The sequence below is a fragment of the Emydura macquarii genome, unplaced genomic scaffold, assembly GCF_026122565.2.
Source record: "Emydura macquarii macquarii isolate MOO-44397 ecotype Brisbane River unplaced genomic scaffold, CSIRO-AGI_Emac_v2 contig_3249, whole genome shotgun sequence".
Classification (NCBI taxonomy): domain Eukaryota; kingdom Metazoa; phylum Chordata; order Testudines; family Chelidae; genus Emydura; species Emydura macquarii.
Window position 1 is genome coordinate 128,966 of NW_027133386.1, and position 13,870 is coordinate 142,835.

The 13,870-nt window shown below is 65.4% G+C and overlaps 2 protein-coding genes across 4 annotated transcripts; both read right to left on the bottom strand.

Moving 5' to 3' along the window:
- Positions 1-886: 886 nt before the first annotated feature.
- LOC137142784 (von Willebrand factor A domain-containing protein 5A-like) lies at positions 887-2,661 on the bottom strand. The gene is made up of 4 exons (XM_067532244.1): positions 2,454-2,661; positions 2,014-2,117; positions 1,517-1,724; positions 887-1,015 (listed from the first exon to the last, which is right to left on the bottom strand). Exons 1-3 carry the CDS (start codon positions 2,541-2,543, stop codon positions 1,619-1,621), a joined length of 300 nt encoding a protein of 99 aa, XP_067388345.1. The 5' UTR covers positions 2,544-2,661; the 3' UTR covers positions 887-1,015; positions 1,517-1,618.
- On the bottom strand, positions 2,483-9,277 carry LOC137142782 (von Willebrand factor A domain-containing protein 5A-like). Of its 3 annotated transcripts, XR_010917011.1 has the most exons (11): positions 9,103-9,277; positions 8,417-8,477; positions 8,055-8,257; positions 7,724-7,946; positions 6,395-6,567; positions 5,776-5,890; positions 3,883-4,055; positions 3,678-3,766; positions 3,025-3,104; positions 2,746-2,860; positions 2,483-2,618 (listed from the first exon to the last, which is right to left on the bottom strand). XR_010917011.1 is itself a non-coding variant. In XM_067532241.1 (10 exons), exons 2-10 carry the CDS (start codon positions 8,454-8,456, stop codon positions 2,817-2,819), a joined length of 1,140 nt encoding a protein of 379 aa, XP_067388342.1. In that variant the 5' UTR covers positions 8,457-8,477; positions 9,103-9,277; the 3' UTR covers positions 2,731-2,816. The 3 variants fall into 3 exon arrangements, 2 of the variants coding, with proteins under 2 accessions (XP_067388342.1, XP_067388341.1); XM_067532241.1 differs by lacking the exon at positions 2,483-2,618 and having other exon boundaries at positions 2,731-2,860; XM_067532240.1 differs by lacking the exons at positions 2,483-2,618; positions 2,746-2,860 and adding an exon at positions 3,394-3,538 and having other exon boundaries at positions 3,021-3,104.
- Positions 9,278-13,870: the final 4,593 nt, after the last annotated feature.

The following is a 13,870-nucleotide window of genomic DNA, read 5'->3' on the forward strand; positions in this document are numbered from 1 at the left end:
CTGCCCAATTGCCCTTCCCCCCCTTAGCTCATCGATACAAACTCACCCCCCAAACTCCAGCATCACAGAGTTTTTTGCCTGGGAGTTTCCTGATTTTTTATTCAAAGATAATTTGCTTCATGACATTTAAAAAACCAGCTTCTATTTCCCCCTCCCCAGCGTCACAAGGGATCTTTTTGCCCAGCTATTTCCTTCCGTTTCGATTTTGGTTTTAAACACTTGCCCGGCTCCGGGAGCATCAGGGCAGGTCTGGCTCAGACCCGGTGAAGCGTCATCCTGGTGTTTAGCCCCCTTCGCGCCCCGTCCCCCTCACCTTGCGGGGCGCAGCATCTGGCGGGGCCCTGTGTGGGTGGGACTCTCTGCCCTAGCACTGCTGGGCGTCGCGCCGGAGTCTGGCTGAGTGGCAGCGGTGGGGAAGGAGGAGGAGGAGGTGGCGGCCCCTGCCAGGCACACAGAGCCGTGGGTTTTGCCAGAATCTAGCAGAGTGGCAGCGGTGGGGGAGGAGGAGGAGGACGAGGAGGAGGACCCTGCCAGGCAGGTGGAGCCATGCATCCTCCCGGCAGTGGTGGGGGAGGAGGAGGTGGCACCTGCCAGGCAGGCAGAGCTGTGGGTCCAGCCGTAGTCTGGCTGAGCGGCAGTCGTGGGGGAGGAGGAGGAGGAGGTGGCGGCCCCTGCCAGGCACACAGAGCCGTGGGTTTTGCCAGAATCTGGCAGAGTGGCAGCGGTGGGGGAGGAGGAGGAGGCCCCTGCCAGGCAGGTGGAGCCATGGATCCTCCCGGCAGAGGTGGGGGAGGAGGAGGTGGCCCCTGCCAGGCAGGCAGGGCCATGGGTCCAGCCGTAGTCTGGCTGAGCGGCAGTGGTGGGGGAGGAGGTGGGGCAGACATGGCTGGGGCGGGAGGGGGAGGTTTCCATGAGCCGGGACTCCCACATAAGGGGACGGGCGGCAGCATCAGGCCATGGAGGGCCACAGGGGCTCCGGGCATCCAGTGGCTGGCACCCTGCAGGACTGGGATGGCTGCAGGGAGACAGACAGACAGACAGACAGACAGAAGGGAAGGGAGGGAACAGAAATCCCCCCGCCCTCCTTCCCCCAAAGCCAACGCACCCCTGGAACTCTCCCCGCACACCTGGTGCCATCCTCCTCCCCACCCCCGATAACTCAGAGCCGAGGTCCCCCCAGCCCCATCCCCACCACCTGTGACCCCCCCCCCCCCCATCATTCTCTCCCCAGCCAGGACCCCAGCCCGACGGGGTGCGGAGTGAGGGGTTGGGAGCTCCCTGGGGCGAGCAGGGGGCAGCATAGCCCCACGGGAGCTGGGGGGGGCAGGGAGAGGGGAAAAGGGACATTAGCCCATACCGTGACATCCACCCCATGCTTCCAGGTCCCCCCTTCACAATGGGAGCCCCCGGGCTGGGATCCCTCCCGGAATTCCCCCCACGGTGCCAGGTCCCCCCATTCCCCACCCCCAGGGCCAGGTCCCCCCGGCACCACAATGCGTGAGCTCTCCGGGATTACCTGCCAGCGGGACGTCCCGTCTCACCAGCGGCCCCTGCACCGGCTGCCCCCGCTCCGTGTCCACCCCCACGTAGGCCGTCAGGGGGCAGACGACCCCCGAGCTCAGGCTGGTCTCCAGTGCCCGGCGCTGCTCCTCCTCCGACCCGGCGCCCGCGGCCCCTCCAGCGCCAGCAGCAGGGCCTTGGCTGCCAGCCGGTGAACGGGCAGCCTGGGCCGGGGACAGAGAGTCACCGACTGAACCTGGACGCCTGGGTTCCAGCCGCCGCAGGGAGGGCAGCAGGGGCTGCTGGGATAGTGGGGGTGGGGGGAGCCAGGACACCTGGGTTCTATCCATGCTCTGGGAGGGGAGTGGGGGCTAATGGTCACAGCAGGGGGGGGCTGGGAGCCAGGACTCCTGATTGCCCCTGCATCTCTCTTCCGCTGGGTGAGGCAATGTGGGGGGCAGGACCCAGCTGCCTGGGGGGGTGGGTTGGGGGGCAGGGGAGCATTGCTGTCACCTGTCTCCATCCTGTGGCTGCAGGGGGAACTGCAGCGTCTCCTTGTAGTTCTGGTCCTGGATGCGGTACTGCAGGGTGATGCCCCCCACGGGAGTGTCTGGGGACTGCGCGAAGAGGAAAGGGGTCAGACGTGGAGTGCGAGGGGGGCAAAGATGCCTTGGGACCCCCAGATCCACCTTACAGAACAAAGGGGGTAAATACACTCGATTAATGCCAGCTGGGGCGCTGGCACACTCAACCCAACGGCCATCATTAGGGTCCAGAGTTAACGGTCTCCAACTAGCTCAATGGGGCTGGGATAGCACAGAAACCCCCAGTGACCATCATTAGGGGTCAGAGTTAACAAACCCAATGAGATCAGTGGGGCTGGGGTAGCACAGAGACCCCTACACTTGGGGGTCAGTCATTGCCCAGAGAGGGCCAGGACCCAGCTCTTTCACCTGGGGCTGCCTGCGGAGCTGGGCGTAGACGAGGCACCGCTGCCCGGCGAAGATCACCTCGGGGCCCGGGCCCAGCAGCTCCGCCTGCATCCTGGGAGGCAGATCCCAGCTCAGCGAGATCCCGGTCACCGCCGGCTGCAGGGCCCGCTTCAGAGACTGCAGCGCCTGGGGAGACAGCAGCACACGCAGGGTTGGGCAGGACGCCTGGGTCCCACCCCGGGGAGGGGAGTGGGCTCTGGTGGGCAGAGCAGGGTCCGCAGGGCGGGGGGCGCCCGGACTCCTGGGTTCTCACCTTGGGCTGCATGCGGTCCTGGCCGGTGATGAACTCGGCGCTGCCGCCCGCTGCCCGGGCCATGCCTTTGATCAGAGCCGTGGAGGCCCCGTCCCCAATGCCGAAGGAGAAGCACCTGCAGGGGGGCAGAGACGGGACAGGCAGAGCCGGGGGGGCCAGCCAGTGCTGGAGGGGGGGCAAGGCAGTAGGAGAGGGGCCATAGGGCGGAGGGGGCTCCCCACGCTAGCAGGGCTGGGGGGCAAAGCTGAGGGGATGCAGGGGGGCTGGCAGCCCCCTTACCTGTGGGTCCCCCGGTGATGCTGCACCTCGGCGATGATGTCCTGGGTGTCCCCCACCTCCCCGTCCGTGAACACGAAGAGCTGGGGGGAGAGACGCTGTCAGAGGTGGGGACCCCAAATCCCCCCCGAGATGCCCCCTCCCCGCTGGGAATGGGAGCTGCCCCCAGAGAGCCTGCCCCACTGAGCCCCGCCCCAGAGACCCTACCTCCCCCCCCCGACTCCAGGAGACCACAGCTCCTTCTGTCCTGAAAGTCTGTCTGTCTGTCCCCCAGGGCTCCCATCCCCCTGAGACGCCACCCATCAACCCTCAGCTCCCCCCGTGCCCAGCCCCTCTCCGAGCCCTCCAGACGTCCCCCGGCTGCCCCGGTACCTGGCGCGGGTGCCCGGCCCGGCAGGGGCTGCGGTAAATGGCTTGTAGCGGCGCCAAGATCTTGGTGCCCCCCAGGTCGGCCTGGAGCCGCTGGATGCGCTGCAGGGACTCGGCCATGGTCTGCTGGGTGTACTGCACGCTCTGCCTGCAGGGGGCGCCAGGGGTCAGGGGCCGGGACAGCCCAACCCAGACACCCCCCCTCCCCCCAGCCGGCCCTGCCCCCAACCCAGACACCCTCAGCCTCCTAACCCAGCCAGCCCCTCCCTGCCTTGCCCACGACTCACGGGTAGAAGGACTCGAACCCAGACCCAAAGCCGTAGATGTTGAAATAACAGCCCAGAGGCAAACTCTTCAACAGCAGAACCAGGGTCTCCTGGGGACGGACAGACGGACGGAGAGTCAGCCCCACGGGCCCAGCCAGCCTGAGCTGCTCCTCCCCCCCAGCATGGCCCCACGGGCCCATCTAGCGCAGCCTCCCGCCTGCCGTACCTTGGCGCTGTCAATGCGCCGGCGGGAGCCGTCTCTGCCGTCCATGGCGCACCCCATGCTGCCGGAGCGGTCCAGCAGGAAGAGGAACTCCCCGGCTGAGCTCTGGCCCGGCACCACCTCGGGGACACTGGGCTGCAGGGTCACCATCACGGCCGGGTCACCCATCAGGGAGCCTGCGGGGAAACGGCCCAGCCCCCAGTGGGGCGGGCATGGGGCCAAACCCTGTGAGCCTGTGAGATCCGGACCCTAGTGCCCCCCAGTCTAACTTCAGTACCGAGCAAATTGGTTGAAACTACAGCACAGAGCAGAATGATCAGAGACGGTGCCAAACACCATTTGTTGGGCAAGAGCCAACATGGCTTTGGAAAGGGAAAATCACGCCTCGCCAATCTACTGGAAACCTTTGAGGGGGTCAACAAGCATGTGGAGGAAGGTGATCCCGTGGACATAGTGCACTCAGAGGGTCAGAAAGCCTCTGACAAGGTCCCTCACCAAAGGCCATTAAGCAAATTAAGCTGTGATGGGATGAGAGGGAAGGTCTCTCCTGGATCAGTAACCGGTGAAAAGACAGGAAACCAAGGGTAGGAATAAATGGTCAGTTTTCAGAACGGAGAGAGGTCAATAGTGGTGTCCCCCAGGGTCTGTACCGGGACCAGAGCTGCTCAACATATTCATATATGATTTGGATAAAGGAGTAAACGGTGAGGTAGCAAAATTCCCAGGGGATACAAGCCCACCCAAGAGAGTTAAGTTGAGAGCAGCCTGCGAAGAGATACGGAGAGATCTCACAAATCCGGGTGACTGGTGAAATTCAGGGTTGATCAATGCAAAGTCACGGACATTGGAAAACATAATCCCAACGAGGCATATCAAATGTTGGGGTCTAAATTGGCTGTGAGCACCCAAGAAAGAGCTGGTGGAGTCAGTGTGGACAGTTCTCTGAAAACACCCAATACTCAGTTTGCAGTGGCAGTCCGAAAAGCAACCAGAGTGTGGGAATCACTCGGAAAGGGACAGACAGGACAGACAATATCGTATGGCCTCTTTATAAACCCGAGGTACGCCCACAGCTTGAACACTGCGTGCAGATCTGGTCGCCCCATCTCAGAAACGCTACATTGGAATTGGAAAAGTACAGCAAAGGGCAACAGAAACGAGGAGGGGTGTGGAACAGCTTCCATCCCAGGAAAGATTAATACGCCTGGGACTTTTCAGCTTGGCACAGAGACGACTCAGGGGGGTGTGATACATTCACGACTGGCTGGAGAAAGGAAACAAGGGAGTGTGATTTACTCCCTCTCGTAACACAAGAACCATGGGTCACCAAATGACGTGAACAGGCAGCAGGTTTAAAATGACCAAAGGGAAGTATTTCTTCAGACGACACACAGTCAACCTGTGGAACTCCTTGCCAGAGGATGTTCTGACCGCCAAGACTATAACAGGGTTCAAAGAAGAACTAGCTCAGTTCCTGGAGGACAGGTCCATGGATGGCCAGGAGCCAGGATGGCAGGGCTGGCTGATTGCCAGAGGCTGGGACGGGGTGATGGGATGCACCACTCGATAACCGCCCTGCTGTGTTCATGCCCTCGGGAGCCCTCTCACTGGCCCTGTGGGCAGACGGGTCACTCGGCCGCAGGGACCCTTGGTCTGACCTAGTCTGGCCGTTCTTATGATACCCCAATCCAGCCCCCATCCCCCACACACACCCAACACCCACCCCGAATCCTATCCCCTGCACCTTAGCCTGCCCCCAGCAACCCTCCAAATGCCCCCCTCAGCCCTAGGACCCCCTGCCATCCCCCCAATCCTACATCACCCTCCAGCATCCTCCTCACCCCCCCACAGGCCCCTGCCTCACACAGCGCCCAAGCCTCCCCCCCCCCCCCTCACCTGGCTCCGCTCCGGGCAGCCCGGCCTCCAGCACCGCGCTGGGTTTGTGCGGCTCCGCGTAATACACCAGCAGCTCCACGTCCCGGTCCCACGGGGGGGCCTGGGCCAGCGACACCTGGGGGGCGACAGACACAGTCACCTCCGCATGGCTCTGGGCTGGGGGGCTGGGTCCCGCCGGCTCTCGCGCCCAGCTCAGTGCCCCCCACGCAGCTGTGGTGAGGGGCCGATCCGGGAACGCTGGCTGGGCCCCCCAGGGGCAGGAGGAAAGAAGGGAAGGAAAAACCCCACAAAGGCCGAGGCTGGAACTTGGCTTTTCCCGGGGAAAAATTGTAAAAATGTGACTTTATTTTGTGGCTAAATCTTTCTCGTTCAGGTTACATCTTCCTGGTTCTCCCCACCCCACCCTCCATTTTCTTCCACTGAAAAAGTAGCAGAGGAAAACCCCCAGAAACTGACGGGAACCAGAGTCTGGGGCGTGTCCGGTATTTCATCCTGCACCCGGCAGGCTTCAGCCCTCGAGATTTTCCCCAAAGAAATTGGGAAATTCCCCAGCTGCCTCCCCCACTGACCCGCCCAGCAGGGGGATGGGCGGGACCCAGGCGTCCGGGCGAGCGCTCACCTGGGCGGTGGTCCGGCTCCCGGCCGTGTAGCTCAGGGGGGTGAGGGGGCAGTTGGAGAGCACCCGGTCGATGCCGTGGGGCGACTGCAGCGTGGCGCTCAGGCTCAGGGTGTAGGGCAGCTCCCCCGGGGGCACCCGCGGGACCCCCTGGGTGACGTCCTCCCTGCCCCACCCTGTGGAGAGAGAGACGGGGGTGAGGGCCGGGATGTGGGGAGGGTCGCGGGGCCGGGAGAGCGGAGATGGGGGGAGGGGATATCGGGAGGTTTGGGAGTGGCTGAGGGGGTCACATGCCCTGGGGTGAGGATTGCAGGGCTGGGGGGGGCACGTAGTAGTGGCCTATGGGGCTGTGAGGGCCGATGTGGGTCTCTCACTGTGGGGTAGGTAGCAGGGGCTATGGGGGTTTCAGGGTTTGGGGTGTGTAGTGGGGGTGTGAGGGGCTCTGGGTCTCACCGGACACATGTAGCAGGGGGCAGGGGCTCCGGGGGGCTCCGTGTCTCCCCCCTTTTACAGAATTAGGGCAAAGCTTGGCCGAAGGGGCCGGGCGCGGTGTCACTGGGAGTGTCCGGGGCTGTCCCGGCGCCACGTGCGGACCAGCTGGGTCCAGGGAGTTCGCAGATTTCACTCTGGGGCTGTTACCCCAACGCCAGAAATCTGGGCTACGCCCCCAAGCCCAGCCCAGCCCCTCAAGGGCCGGGGGGGGGGGACCGACACCCAGCCAGGGGCCAAGCGCCCAGCCCTGGCCAGTCCCCAGCAGGGGCGTCGGAAAGACAAGATTTACAAGTCACCTCCTGCAAGACACCGGTCGGCTCCGGGCGCCCGGGAGCGGCCTGGCCCAGCCAGGATGTTTCCGTGAAAAGGGGCAGGCTAGAAAGAGGTGGGAAGGGCCCCTGGCACCTCCCCTGACCCAGCCTTACCCGAGGCTTTGGAGTTTGGACTGGGAGCACCGGGTCCCAGCTGGGCTGGGCTCAGAAGTGTGAGAAAAGCCGCTTGCTCCCCAGCCTGCTTAGCCGGGGACCCGGGCAACATTTTGCCATTTATTTCTTACGCAGCCGGCTCGGAGCTTTATGCCTCAGCACCTGTGAGCAGCTAAATCCACCGTCCTGGGCTAATAAACGTGTCCGTGTTTTATCTGCACCCGGGTGTCGGACTGAGTTGTGGGAGGGTGGGGTTCACGGAGAGACACGGGGCTGAGGCAGCAGCGTTACGCTTTGAGGGCATGTGGGGGGATCTGTGAGTCTCAGCGTGGGGGGGATCTGTGGGGAGCTATGGGTCTCACCGTGGGGTGTGTAGCGGGGGCACAGCAGGATCGGGGGGCGCTATGGGTCTCACCGTGGGGCGTGTAGCGGGGGCGCAGCACGGCCGGCAGCACGTAGCGGGCGGCCCCGTCGGGCTCTAGCGACAGCTGGCAGACGTAGCGCAGGGTCAGGGCCGCCTCCGCCCCGGGGGGCAGGTTCCCCAGGGAGCAGCTGAACACGTCGCCTCCGGCCCCCTCCTGCTGCAGCAGGAACGAGCTCTGCCCCCCGGCCAGCGCATCCCCGTACAGCTCCTGCGCCTGCGGGAGAGACCGGGTCACCCCGAGTTACCCCTGACCCCTGACGTCCCCTAGCCCTGCCCCTCTGTGACCCTCCTCTCTCCCCCAGGGACCCTTTCCCCCCAGTACCTGTTTCTTCTCGCGGAGCTGGGCCTGGATGCAGGCCCCCCCCAGACGGGCCTGGAAGGCGTAGACAGCCGCCTCGGCGTCCACGGGGAAGACGAACACGGTCTCCAGGGGCCCCGGCTCCTCGTTCCTGTAGAGCAGCTCGCACCCCACGTCAGCCACGAAGCCCCGGATCAGCACCGACACCGAGCTGCTGCGCAAGGGCACTGGGAGGAGGGAGAAGTCAGGCAGGGCCCCCCCTGATACCGCCGTGGGCGCAGGGGGGAGGGGCCCTCAGTCAGGGCCCCCCCCCACAAACCCCTAAATTAACACTTGGGGAGGGGCCATGTCAGCCATCAGCCCCCCCTCCCCCAGCCCCGACTCACCTGGCTGCTTGGAGCTGGTCAGGAGGCCGCAGCACGTCATCTCGGCTCCGGGGTGGGGGATCTGTGGGGGATGGGGGGGCGGGGTGAGATATGGGTTCCCATAGAAACTGATGGGCACAGAGGGCCCCCCACTCTACCCAGCGAAGGCTCCGAGACCCCAGCCCCACCCCCTCTTCAACCAGGTCCTGTGGCAGTGAGTTCCACAAGTTCACAGGGCCTAGCTCAGAGATCAGAGCCGTGGCACCTCTCCAGCCCCCGCCTCTCCCCACACGGCACCAGCCCCTGGCGTGGAAGGGCAGGCGGGGGCTGGCTAGAGAAAGTGTGTGTGGGGGGGGCGTTGCAGGATTTTGAGCATCCCTTCGTGGGCGGGGGGCCCCCGCTTGCCCAGCGTGGGGTGGATTCTCCCCATCACACTCTCCTCAGGATCCGACGCTGGGCCAGAACCAGATGACCAGGGACCCCGGCCCGCCGGGCGGGACCGAACAGACGACCTGCCCCCAGTTCCTGGGCTGGGGGGACAGGCACAGACCAGACTTTGGTCCCCCGGGAGGGGCCGAGAAAAAGGCCTCGCTCTAGCCGGGGTCTCTGGCAGCAAGGCCCAGCTGGCAGCACAGGGCAGCAGGCAGGGGAACTGGGGCCCACCCCGCTCCACCAGGTTCCCAGGCAGGGCCCCACGGAGCCGGCACCTTCCTGGTTCAGGATTCGAGTCCCGGCTCCCTGGGTGGCTTCCTGCTCCCTAGTCCACTTGGGGTGCATCTGCCCCAAACAGCGGCTGGGCGTCTCTGGAGCCGGGGGGATCCCTGGGGGCGTGGTCAGGGAGATTCACTTCTGCAGTCAGGAGGGCCACTGGAGCTAGCCCCACAAGTTTGTCCTCTGCCCCGAGTGCGAGCCGCTGCCTTTTATCTGCTCCCGCCACCGGGGCATGCCCAGCGGAGGCAGGGGGCGGGGCCTCTTGGGGCCACCGTGATGGGTTAACCCCCGCTCGCCCAGTGCGGGGCAGATACACCACAGGGAGCCTGGATGGACAGACGGACAGCTGGAAAGGTGGCGGGCGGGCGGCATGGACAGAGCATGTGCATGGGGGATAAAGACAGACGGACAGGAGAGGTGTGGGGATGGGTGGAGGGGGGGCTGAGGCTGGCTGGATCTGAAGATAGGTCTTGACCCAACAATTTGCTGCGTTTCCTGCTCTGGTTCGGATCCGAATTTCCACCCCTCCCCCGTTCCTGGCCCTGCTCTCGCACTGCCCCCTGCTGGGTGGGGCCAGACCTGCCCGTCCCCAGGTCATAAACCCCACGGCGCTAAGGGAGAGTCCCCATGACCCTCTGGGGCTGGGCCTGTGGGAAGTGGGGGGAACAGTCCAGCTTGCCCCTGTGCTGAGTGCTGGGGGGATGGGAGAGACCCCCCCCACTGACCATGGGGGTGACAATCTCCAGCGGGGGGGAGCACATGCAGACATGTCTATCCCCAGCCCTTGTCACGACCCCCCGCCCCGCCCCGCCCCGCCCCGCCGGCTGCGACACCCAGCCCTCGGCCACACCTGGTGGCTCGGGGCCCTGCGCCCCAGTCGGACGGCTGGCCTGGGCCTCGGATTTGGGCTGAAGGGCGGCAGCGGGTCTGTTTCTCCCGCAGCAGGCGTGCGGGGAGTCTCTGCGGAGGAGCGGGGACCTGAGGGTGGGATGGGGCGAGGAAGGCGGCCGAGCGGGGCTCCAGAGTCCAGAGCCCACTCTCTGAGCCGCATTTCAGCTGGCCTGGGGAACGCCCAGCTCGAGGGTTGGACGGGAACGCTGGGGTAACCCGTACACCAGGGAGGGCCCGGAGTCAATTCCTGGGGAAACCGAGGCAGACCTTTCAGACAAACCCCATGTCCCGCTTCAGACACTGTCGTGAGTTGAGCCAACGGCTAATTCCCCTCCCCACCAGTCAGACATGTCTGCCTGCAGCCCCCAGCCCACCCCCCATGGAGCAGATATTTACAGCCTGGGGCGAGGCACCGCTTCGCCTCCTCTGGGGTCAGTGCCACAGGCCGGGAAATGGCTGAAGTCCCGGGATGTGTGCAGGGGGGACGAACGGGCTGATTGTTTGTCCCCGGGATTTCACTCTGATGCCTAACTCCCAAGCCGGAGAAAGGAAGTCAGGGTGAAAGTTACAATTCACGGGCCCCCGGTGAGGACGCTCTTGCTGCTGCAGCTGCTTCTGGGGGATGCACTGAGTGCCAGAGGCTGAGTCACTGTGCGGGGGCGAGTGAGGTCTGAGCAGGGAATGGGCACCTGGGGGACCCAGAGAGCCTGGGGGGAGCAGGACAGGCCCAGCTGGGTGCCATGGGGATGGCCTGGGAGACTCATGCAGGCAGAGGTATGGAAAGGAACAGGAGGGAGGGTGGATTCGGGGGTGAGGAGCCAGGAAGCTGCAGGGGTCACCTCCCAACAAACACCCTGGACCTGCCCCCGTACACAGGGGTCTCAGATCCAGAGACCGGAGACTCTGCAGGGGCAAAGTCCCGAGTCAGAGAGATGAGCCAAGACCAGGGCCTGGGGGATGAGGGGGATCCTGGACCCAGAGAGGCAGGGGACCCCTGGACCAAGTGGAAGGCAGAACCCAGAGAAGAAGGGGGTCTGTGACGCTCAAAAGAGGGTCTCTCTCCCTTCCCCGACTTCAGCACCCCTTTCCGGAGCTGATCCATCGGGCGTACCCCAAGTTTCCCCTCATTAGAAACGACTTGCCTAAAAGCATCCAAGAGTCCCAGGGGCTGCACGGCTTCCTTTCGCTCTGCTCCCCGACAGGCAGGAAACACATCCAGTGGAACAGAAATATTGCGCTTCCAGTTCAGAGCACAGTGCACGGAGCTGTACAAACACGTCCCTGCCGGGATGACATGGGCCAACTTCGCTGGTGCTTTGTCTGGAGCCTGCTGTAAAATGAGCTGAGAGCCCCCGAGGGGTCCGTGGGGCCCTGCTTGAGGACCACGGCAAGGAAAGACATCGTGGGTCACTGGGCCGCCCCGTGCTCCTGGGCCTCTCAAACGCAAGCGGAACCGAAACCGTTGGGAACAACGCCCGGTGTTTGTTTGCTCAGGGCCTGTCGCCGGCTGGGACACCAGAAGTCAGGAAAGGGCTCCACCCTAGCAGGACGGGATCGGTTCCACTTCCCCTGCCTCTCTAGGATCGTGGCACTGACAGGCCGAGTCCACCCAGGGCTGGGCTTTGGGGTGCCCGGGGGCCGGGCGTGTCTGGCAGGTTTGGGGTGTTTGGGGACACGGTTGGAGGGCTGTTTGCGGACGGGCCCTAGACCCCCGGCTCCCCCTGGCCGGGGGTGGCCTGTCACCCCGGTGGAAAGCGCCCGGCTTAGGGGGCCAGACCGACAGACAGAGCCGGCGCCCCGGATCGGCACAGACACGCACCACTTCGCTCTGGGCGCAGTGTGAACGCTCCCTCCTGGCCGACTTCGCTGGCGGGTTTCCCGCAGCCTGCGGTGAAAGCGGGGGGGCCCAGCGCTGGGGGGCGCCCAGAGCTGCGGGGGGGGGGGGGGCAGCAATGGGGGGGCCGGGACCGCGCACCTGCGGGCACTTTGCAGATAGGCCCCGCCCCGCAGCCGCTGCCCCGAGCCGCTTTCACTTTCGTTTCTCAGCCTCCGGCCTGACTCAGCGGCGCTGCGCTCGGACCAGGCCGGGCTAAGGTAGCAGGCTGCGGATCGGGACCCCAGAACCCCCATCCCGGGGGTCCAGCCCCCCTCCGCGGGCCTAGCCCCCCCTTAGACCCAGGGTCCCTCCCTATCTGGGGGTCCGGGGGCCAGGGCGGGTTTGGGGCGTTTCCCGGACGGGAACCACCGCAGCCCCTCGGTCGCTCTGAACCGCCATGATTTCGGTTCTGCGCCGCAGCTGGGGGTAGCCTCTGGCCCCCGCTTCTTCCAGAGCCCGGGAGAGAACCCAGGCGTCCGGTCTCCCAGTCCCCCGCCTTCTAACCCCTAGACCCCCCTGCACCCCCCAGAGCCGGGGAGAGAACCCAGGCGTCCGGGCTCCCAGTCCCCCCCATTCTAACCCCTAGACTCCCCTGCACCCCCCAGAGCCGGGGAGAGAACCCAGGCGTCCGGGCTCCCAACAGCCTCCCTTCCCCCCCCCCCCCGGGAGATTGTGTGTGCTGCTCCTGCTGGAAGGTGTAACACACGGTCAGTGTGTGTGTGTCCTGCACTCAGCACTAGGCAGGCTGGACTGTGTGTGTGTGTGGGGGGCCCTCCTAGGGCCCAGGATTGCCCCACACCAGGGAGCTCTGCTCCCTCACTTCCCATGGGCCTGGCCCTGGGGGTGGGGTCTCAGGGACTCTCCCTCTGCAGAGTGGTGTCTATGACCTGGGGACGGGCCCCACCCCTGCCCAGCTGGGGGCAGTGTGGGCAGGGCCAGGAACGGTGGACGGGTGGGAATTTGGATTGGAACCAGAGCAGGAAATTACCACGTTGTTGGGTCAGATCTTCCTTCAGATCCAGGCAGCCTCAGCCCCCCACCGCGCTCTGTCTGACCCCCCGTCCATCCCCCAGCTCCCTGCTGGACCCTAGTCCCTGCCTGCCCCTCCCAGCGGGGGCTGGTGCCATGTGGGGGGAGGCGGGGGCTGGAGAGGTGCCATGACTCTGATCTCTGAGCTATGCGCCCCATGAGCCTGCGGAACTCCCTGCCACAGGACCTGGCTGAGCAGGGGGTGGGGCTGGGATCTCGGAGCCATCGCTGCAGGGAGTGGGGGCCCCCCATGCCCATCAGTTTCCGTGGGACCCCGTATCTCACCCCATCCCCTCCCCCCACACAGATCCCCCACCCCGGAGCCGAGATGACATGCTGCGGTCTCCTGACCAGCTCCAAGCAGCCGGGTGAGTCGGGGCTGGCGGGTGGAGGGGTGACCCCATGGCTGGCACGGCCCCTCTCCCCAGTGCTAATTTGGGGATATCGGGGGGCCCCTGGCTGACATCCCCTTCCCCCCGCACCCATGGCGGTATCGGGAGACCCCTGGCTGACTTCCCCCTCCCCCCCCAGTGCCCCTGCGCAGCGGCTCGGTGTCGGTGCTGATCCGGGGCTTCGTGGCTGACGTGGGGTGCGAGCTGATCTACAGGAACGAGGAGCCGGGGCCCCTGGAGACCGTGTTCATCTTCCCCGTGGACGCCGAGGCGGCTGTCTACGCCTTCCAGGCCCGTCTGGGGGGGGCCTGCATCCAGGCCCAGCTCCGCGAGAAGAAACAGGTACTGGGGGGAAAGGGTCCCTGGGGGAGAGAGGAGGGTCACAGAGGGGCAGGGCTAGGGGACGTCAGGGGTCAGGGTAACTCGGGGTGACCCGGTCTCTCCCGCAGGCGCAGGAGCTGTACGGGGATGCGCTGGCCGGGGGGCAGAGCTCGTTCCTGCTGCAGCAGGAGGGGGCCGGGGGCGACGTGTTCAGCTGCTCTCTGGGGAACCTGCCCCCCGGGGAGGAGGCGGCCC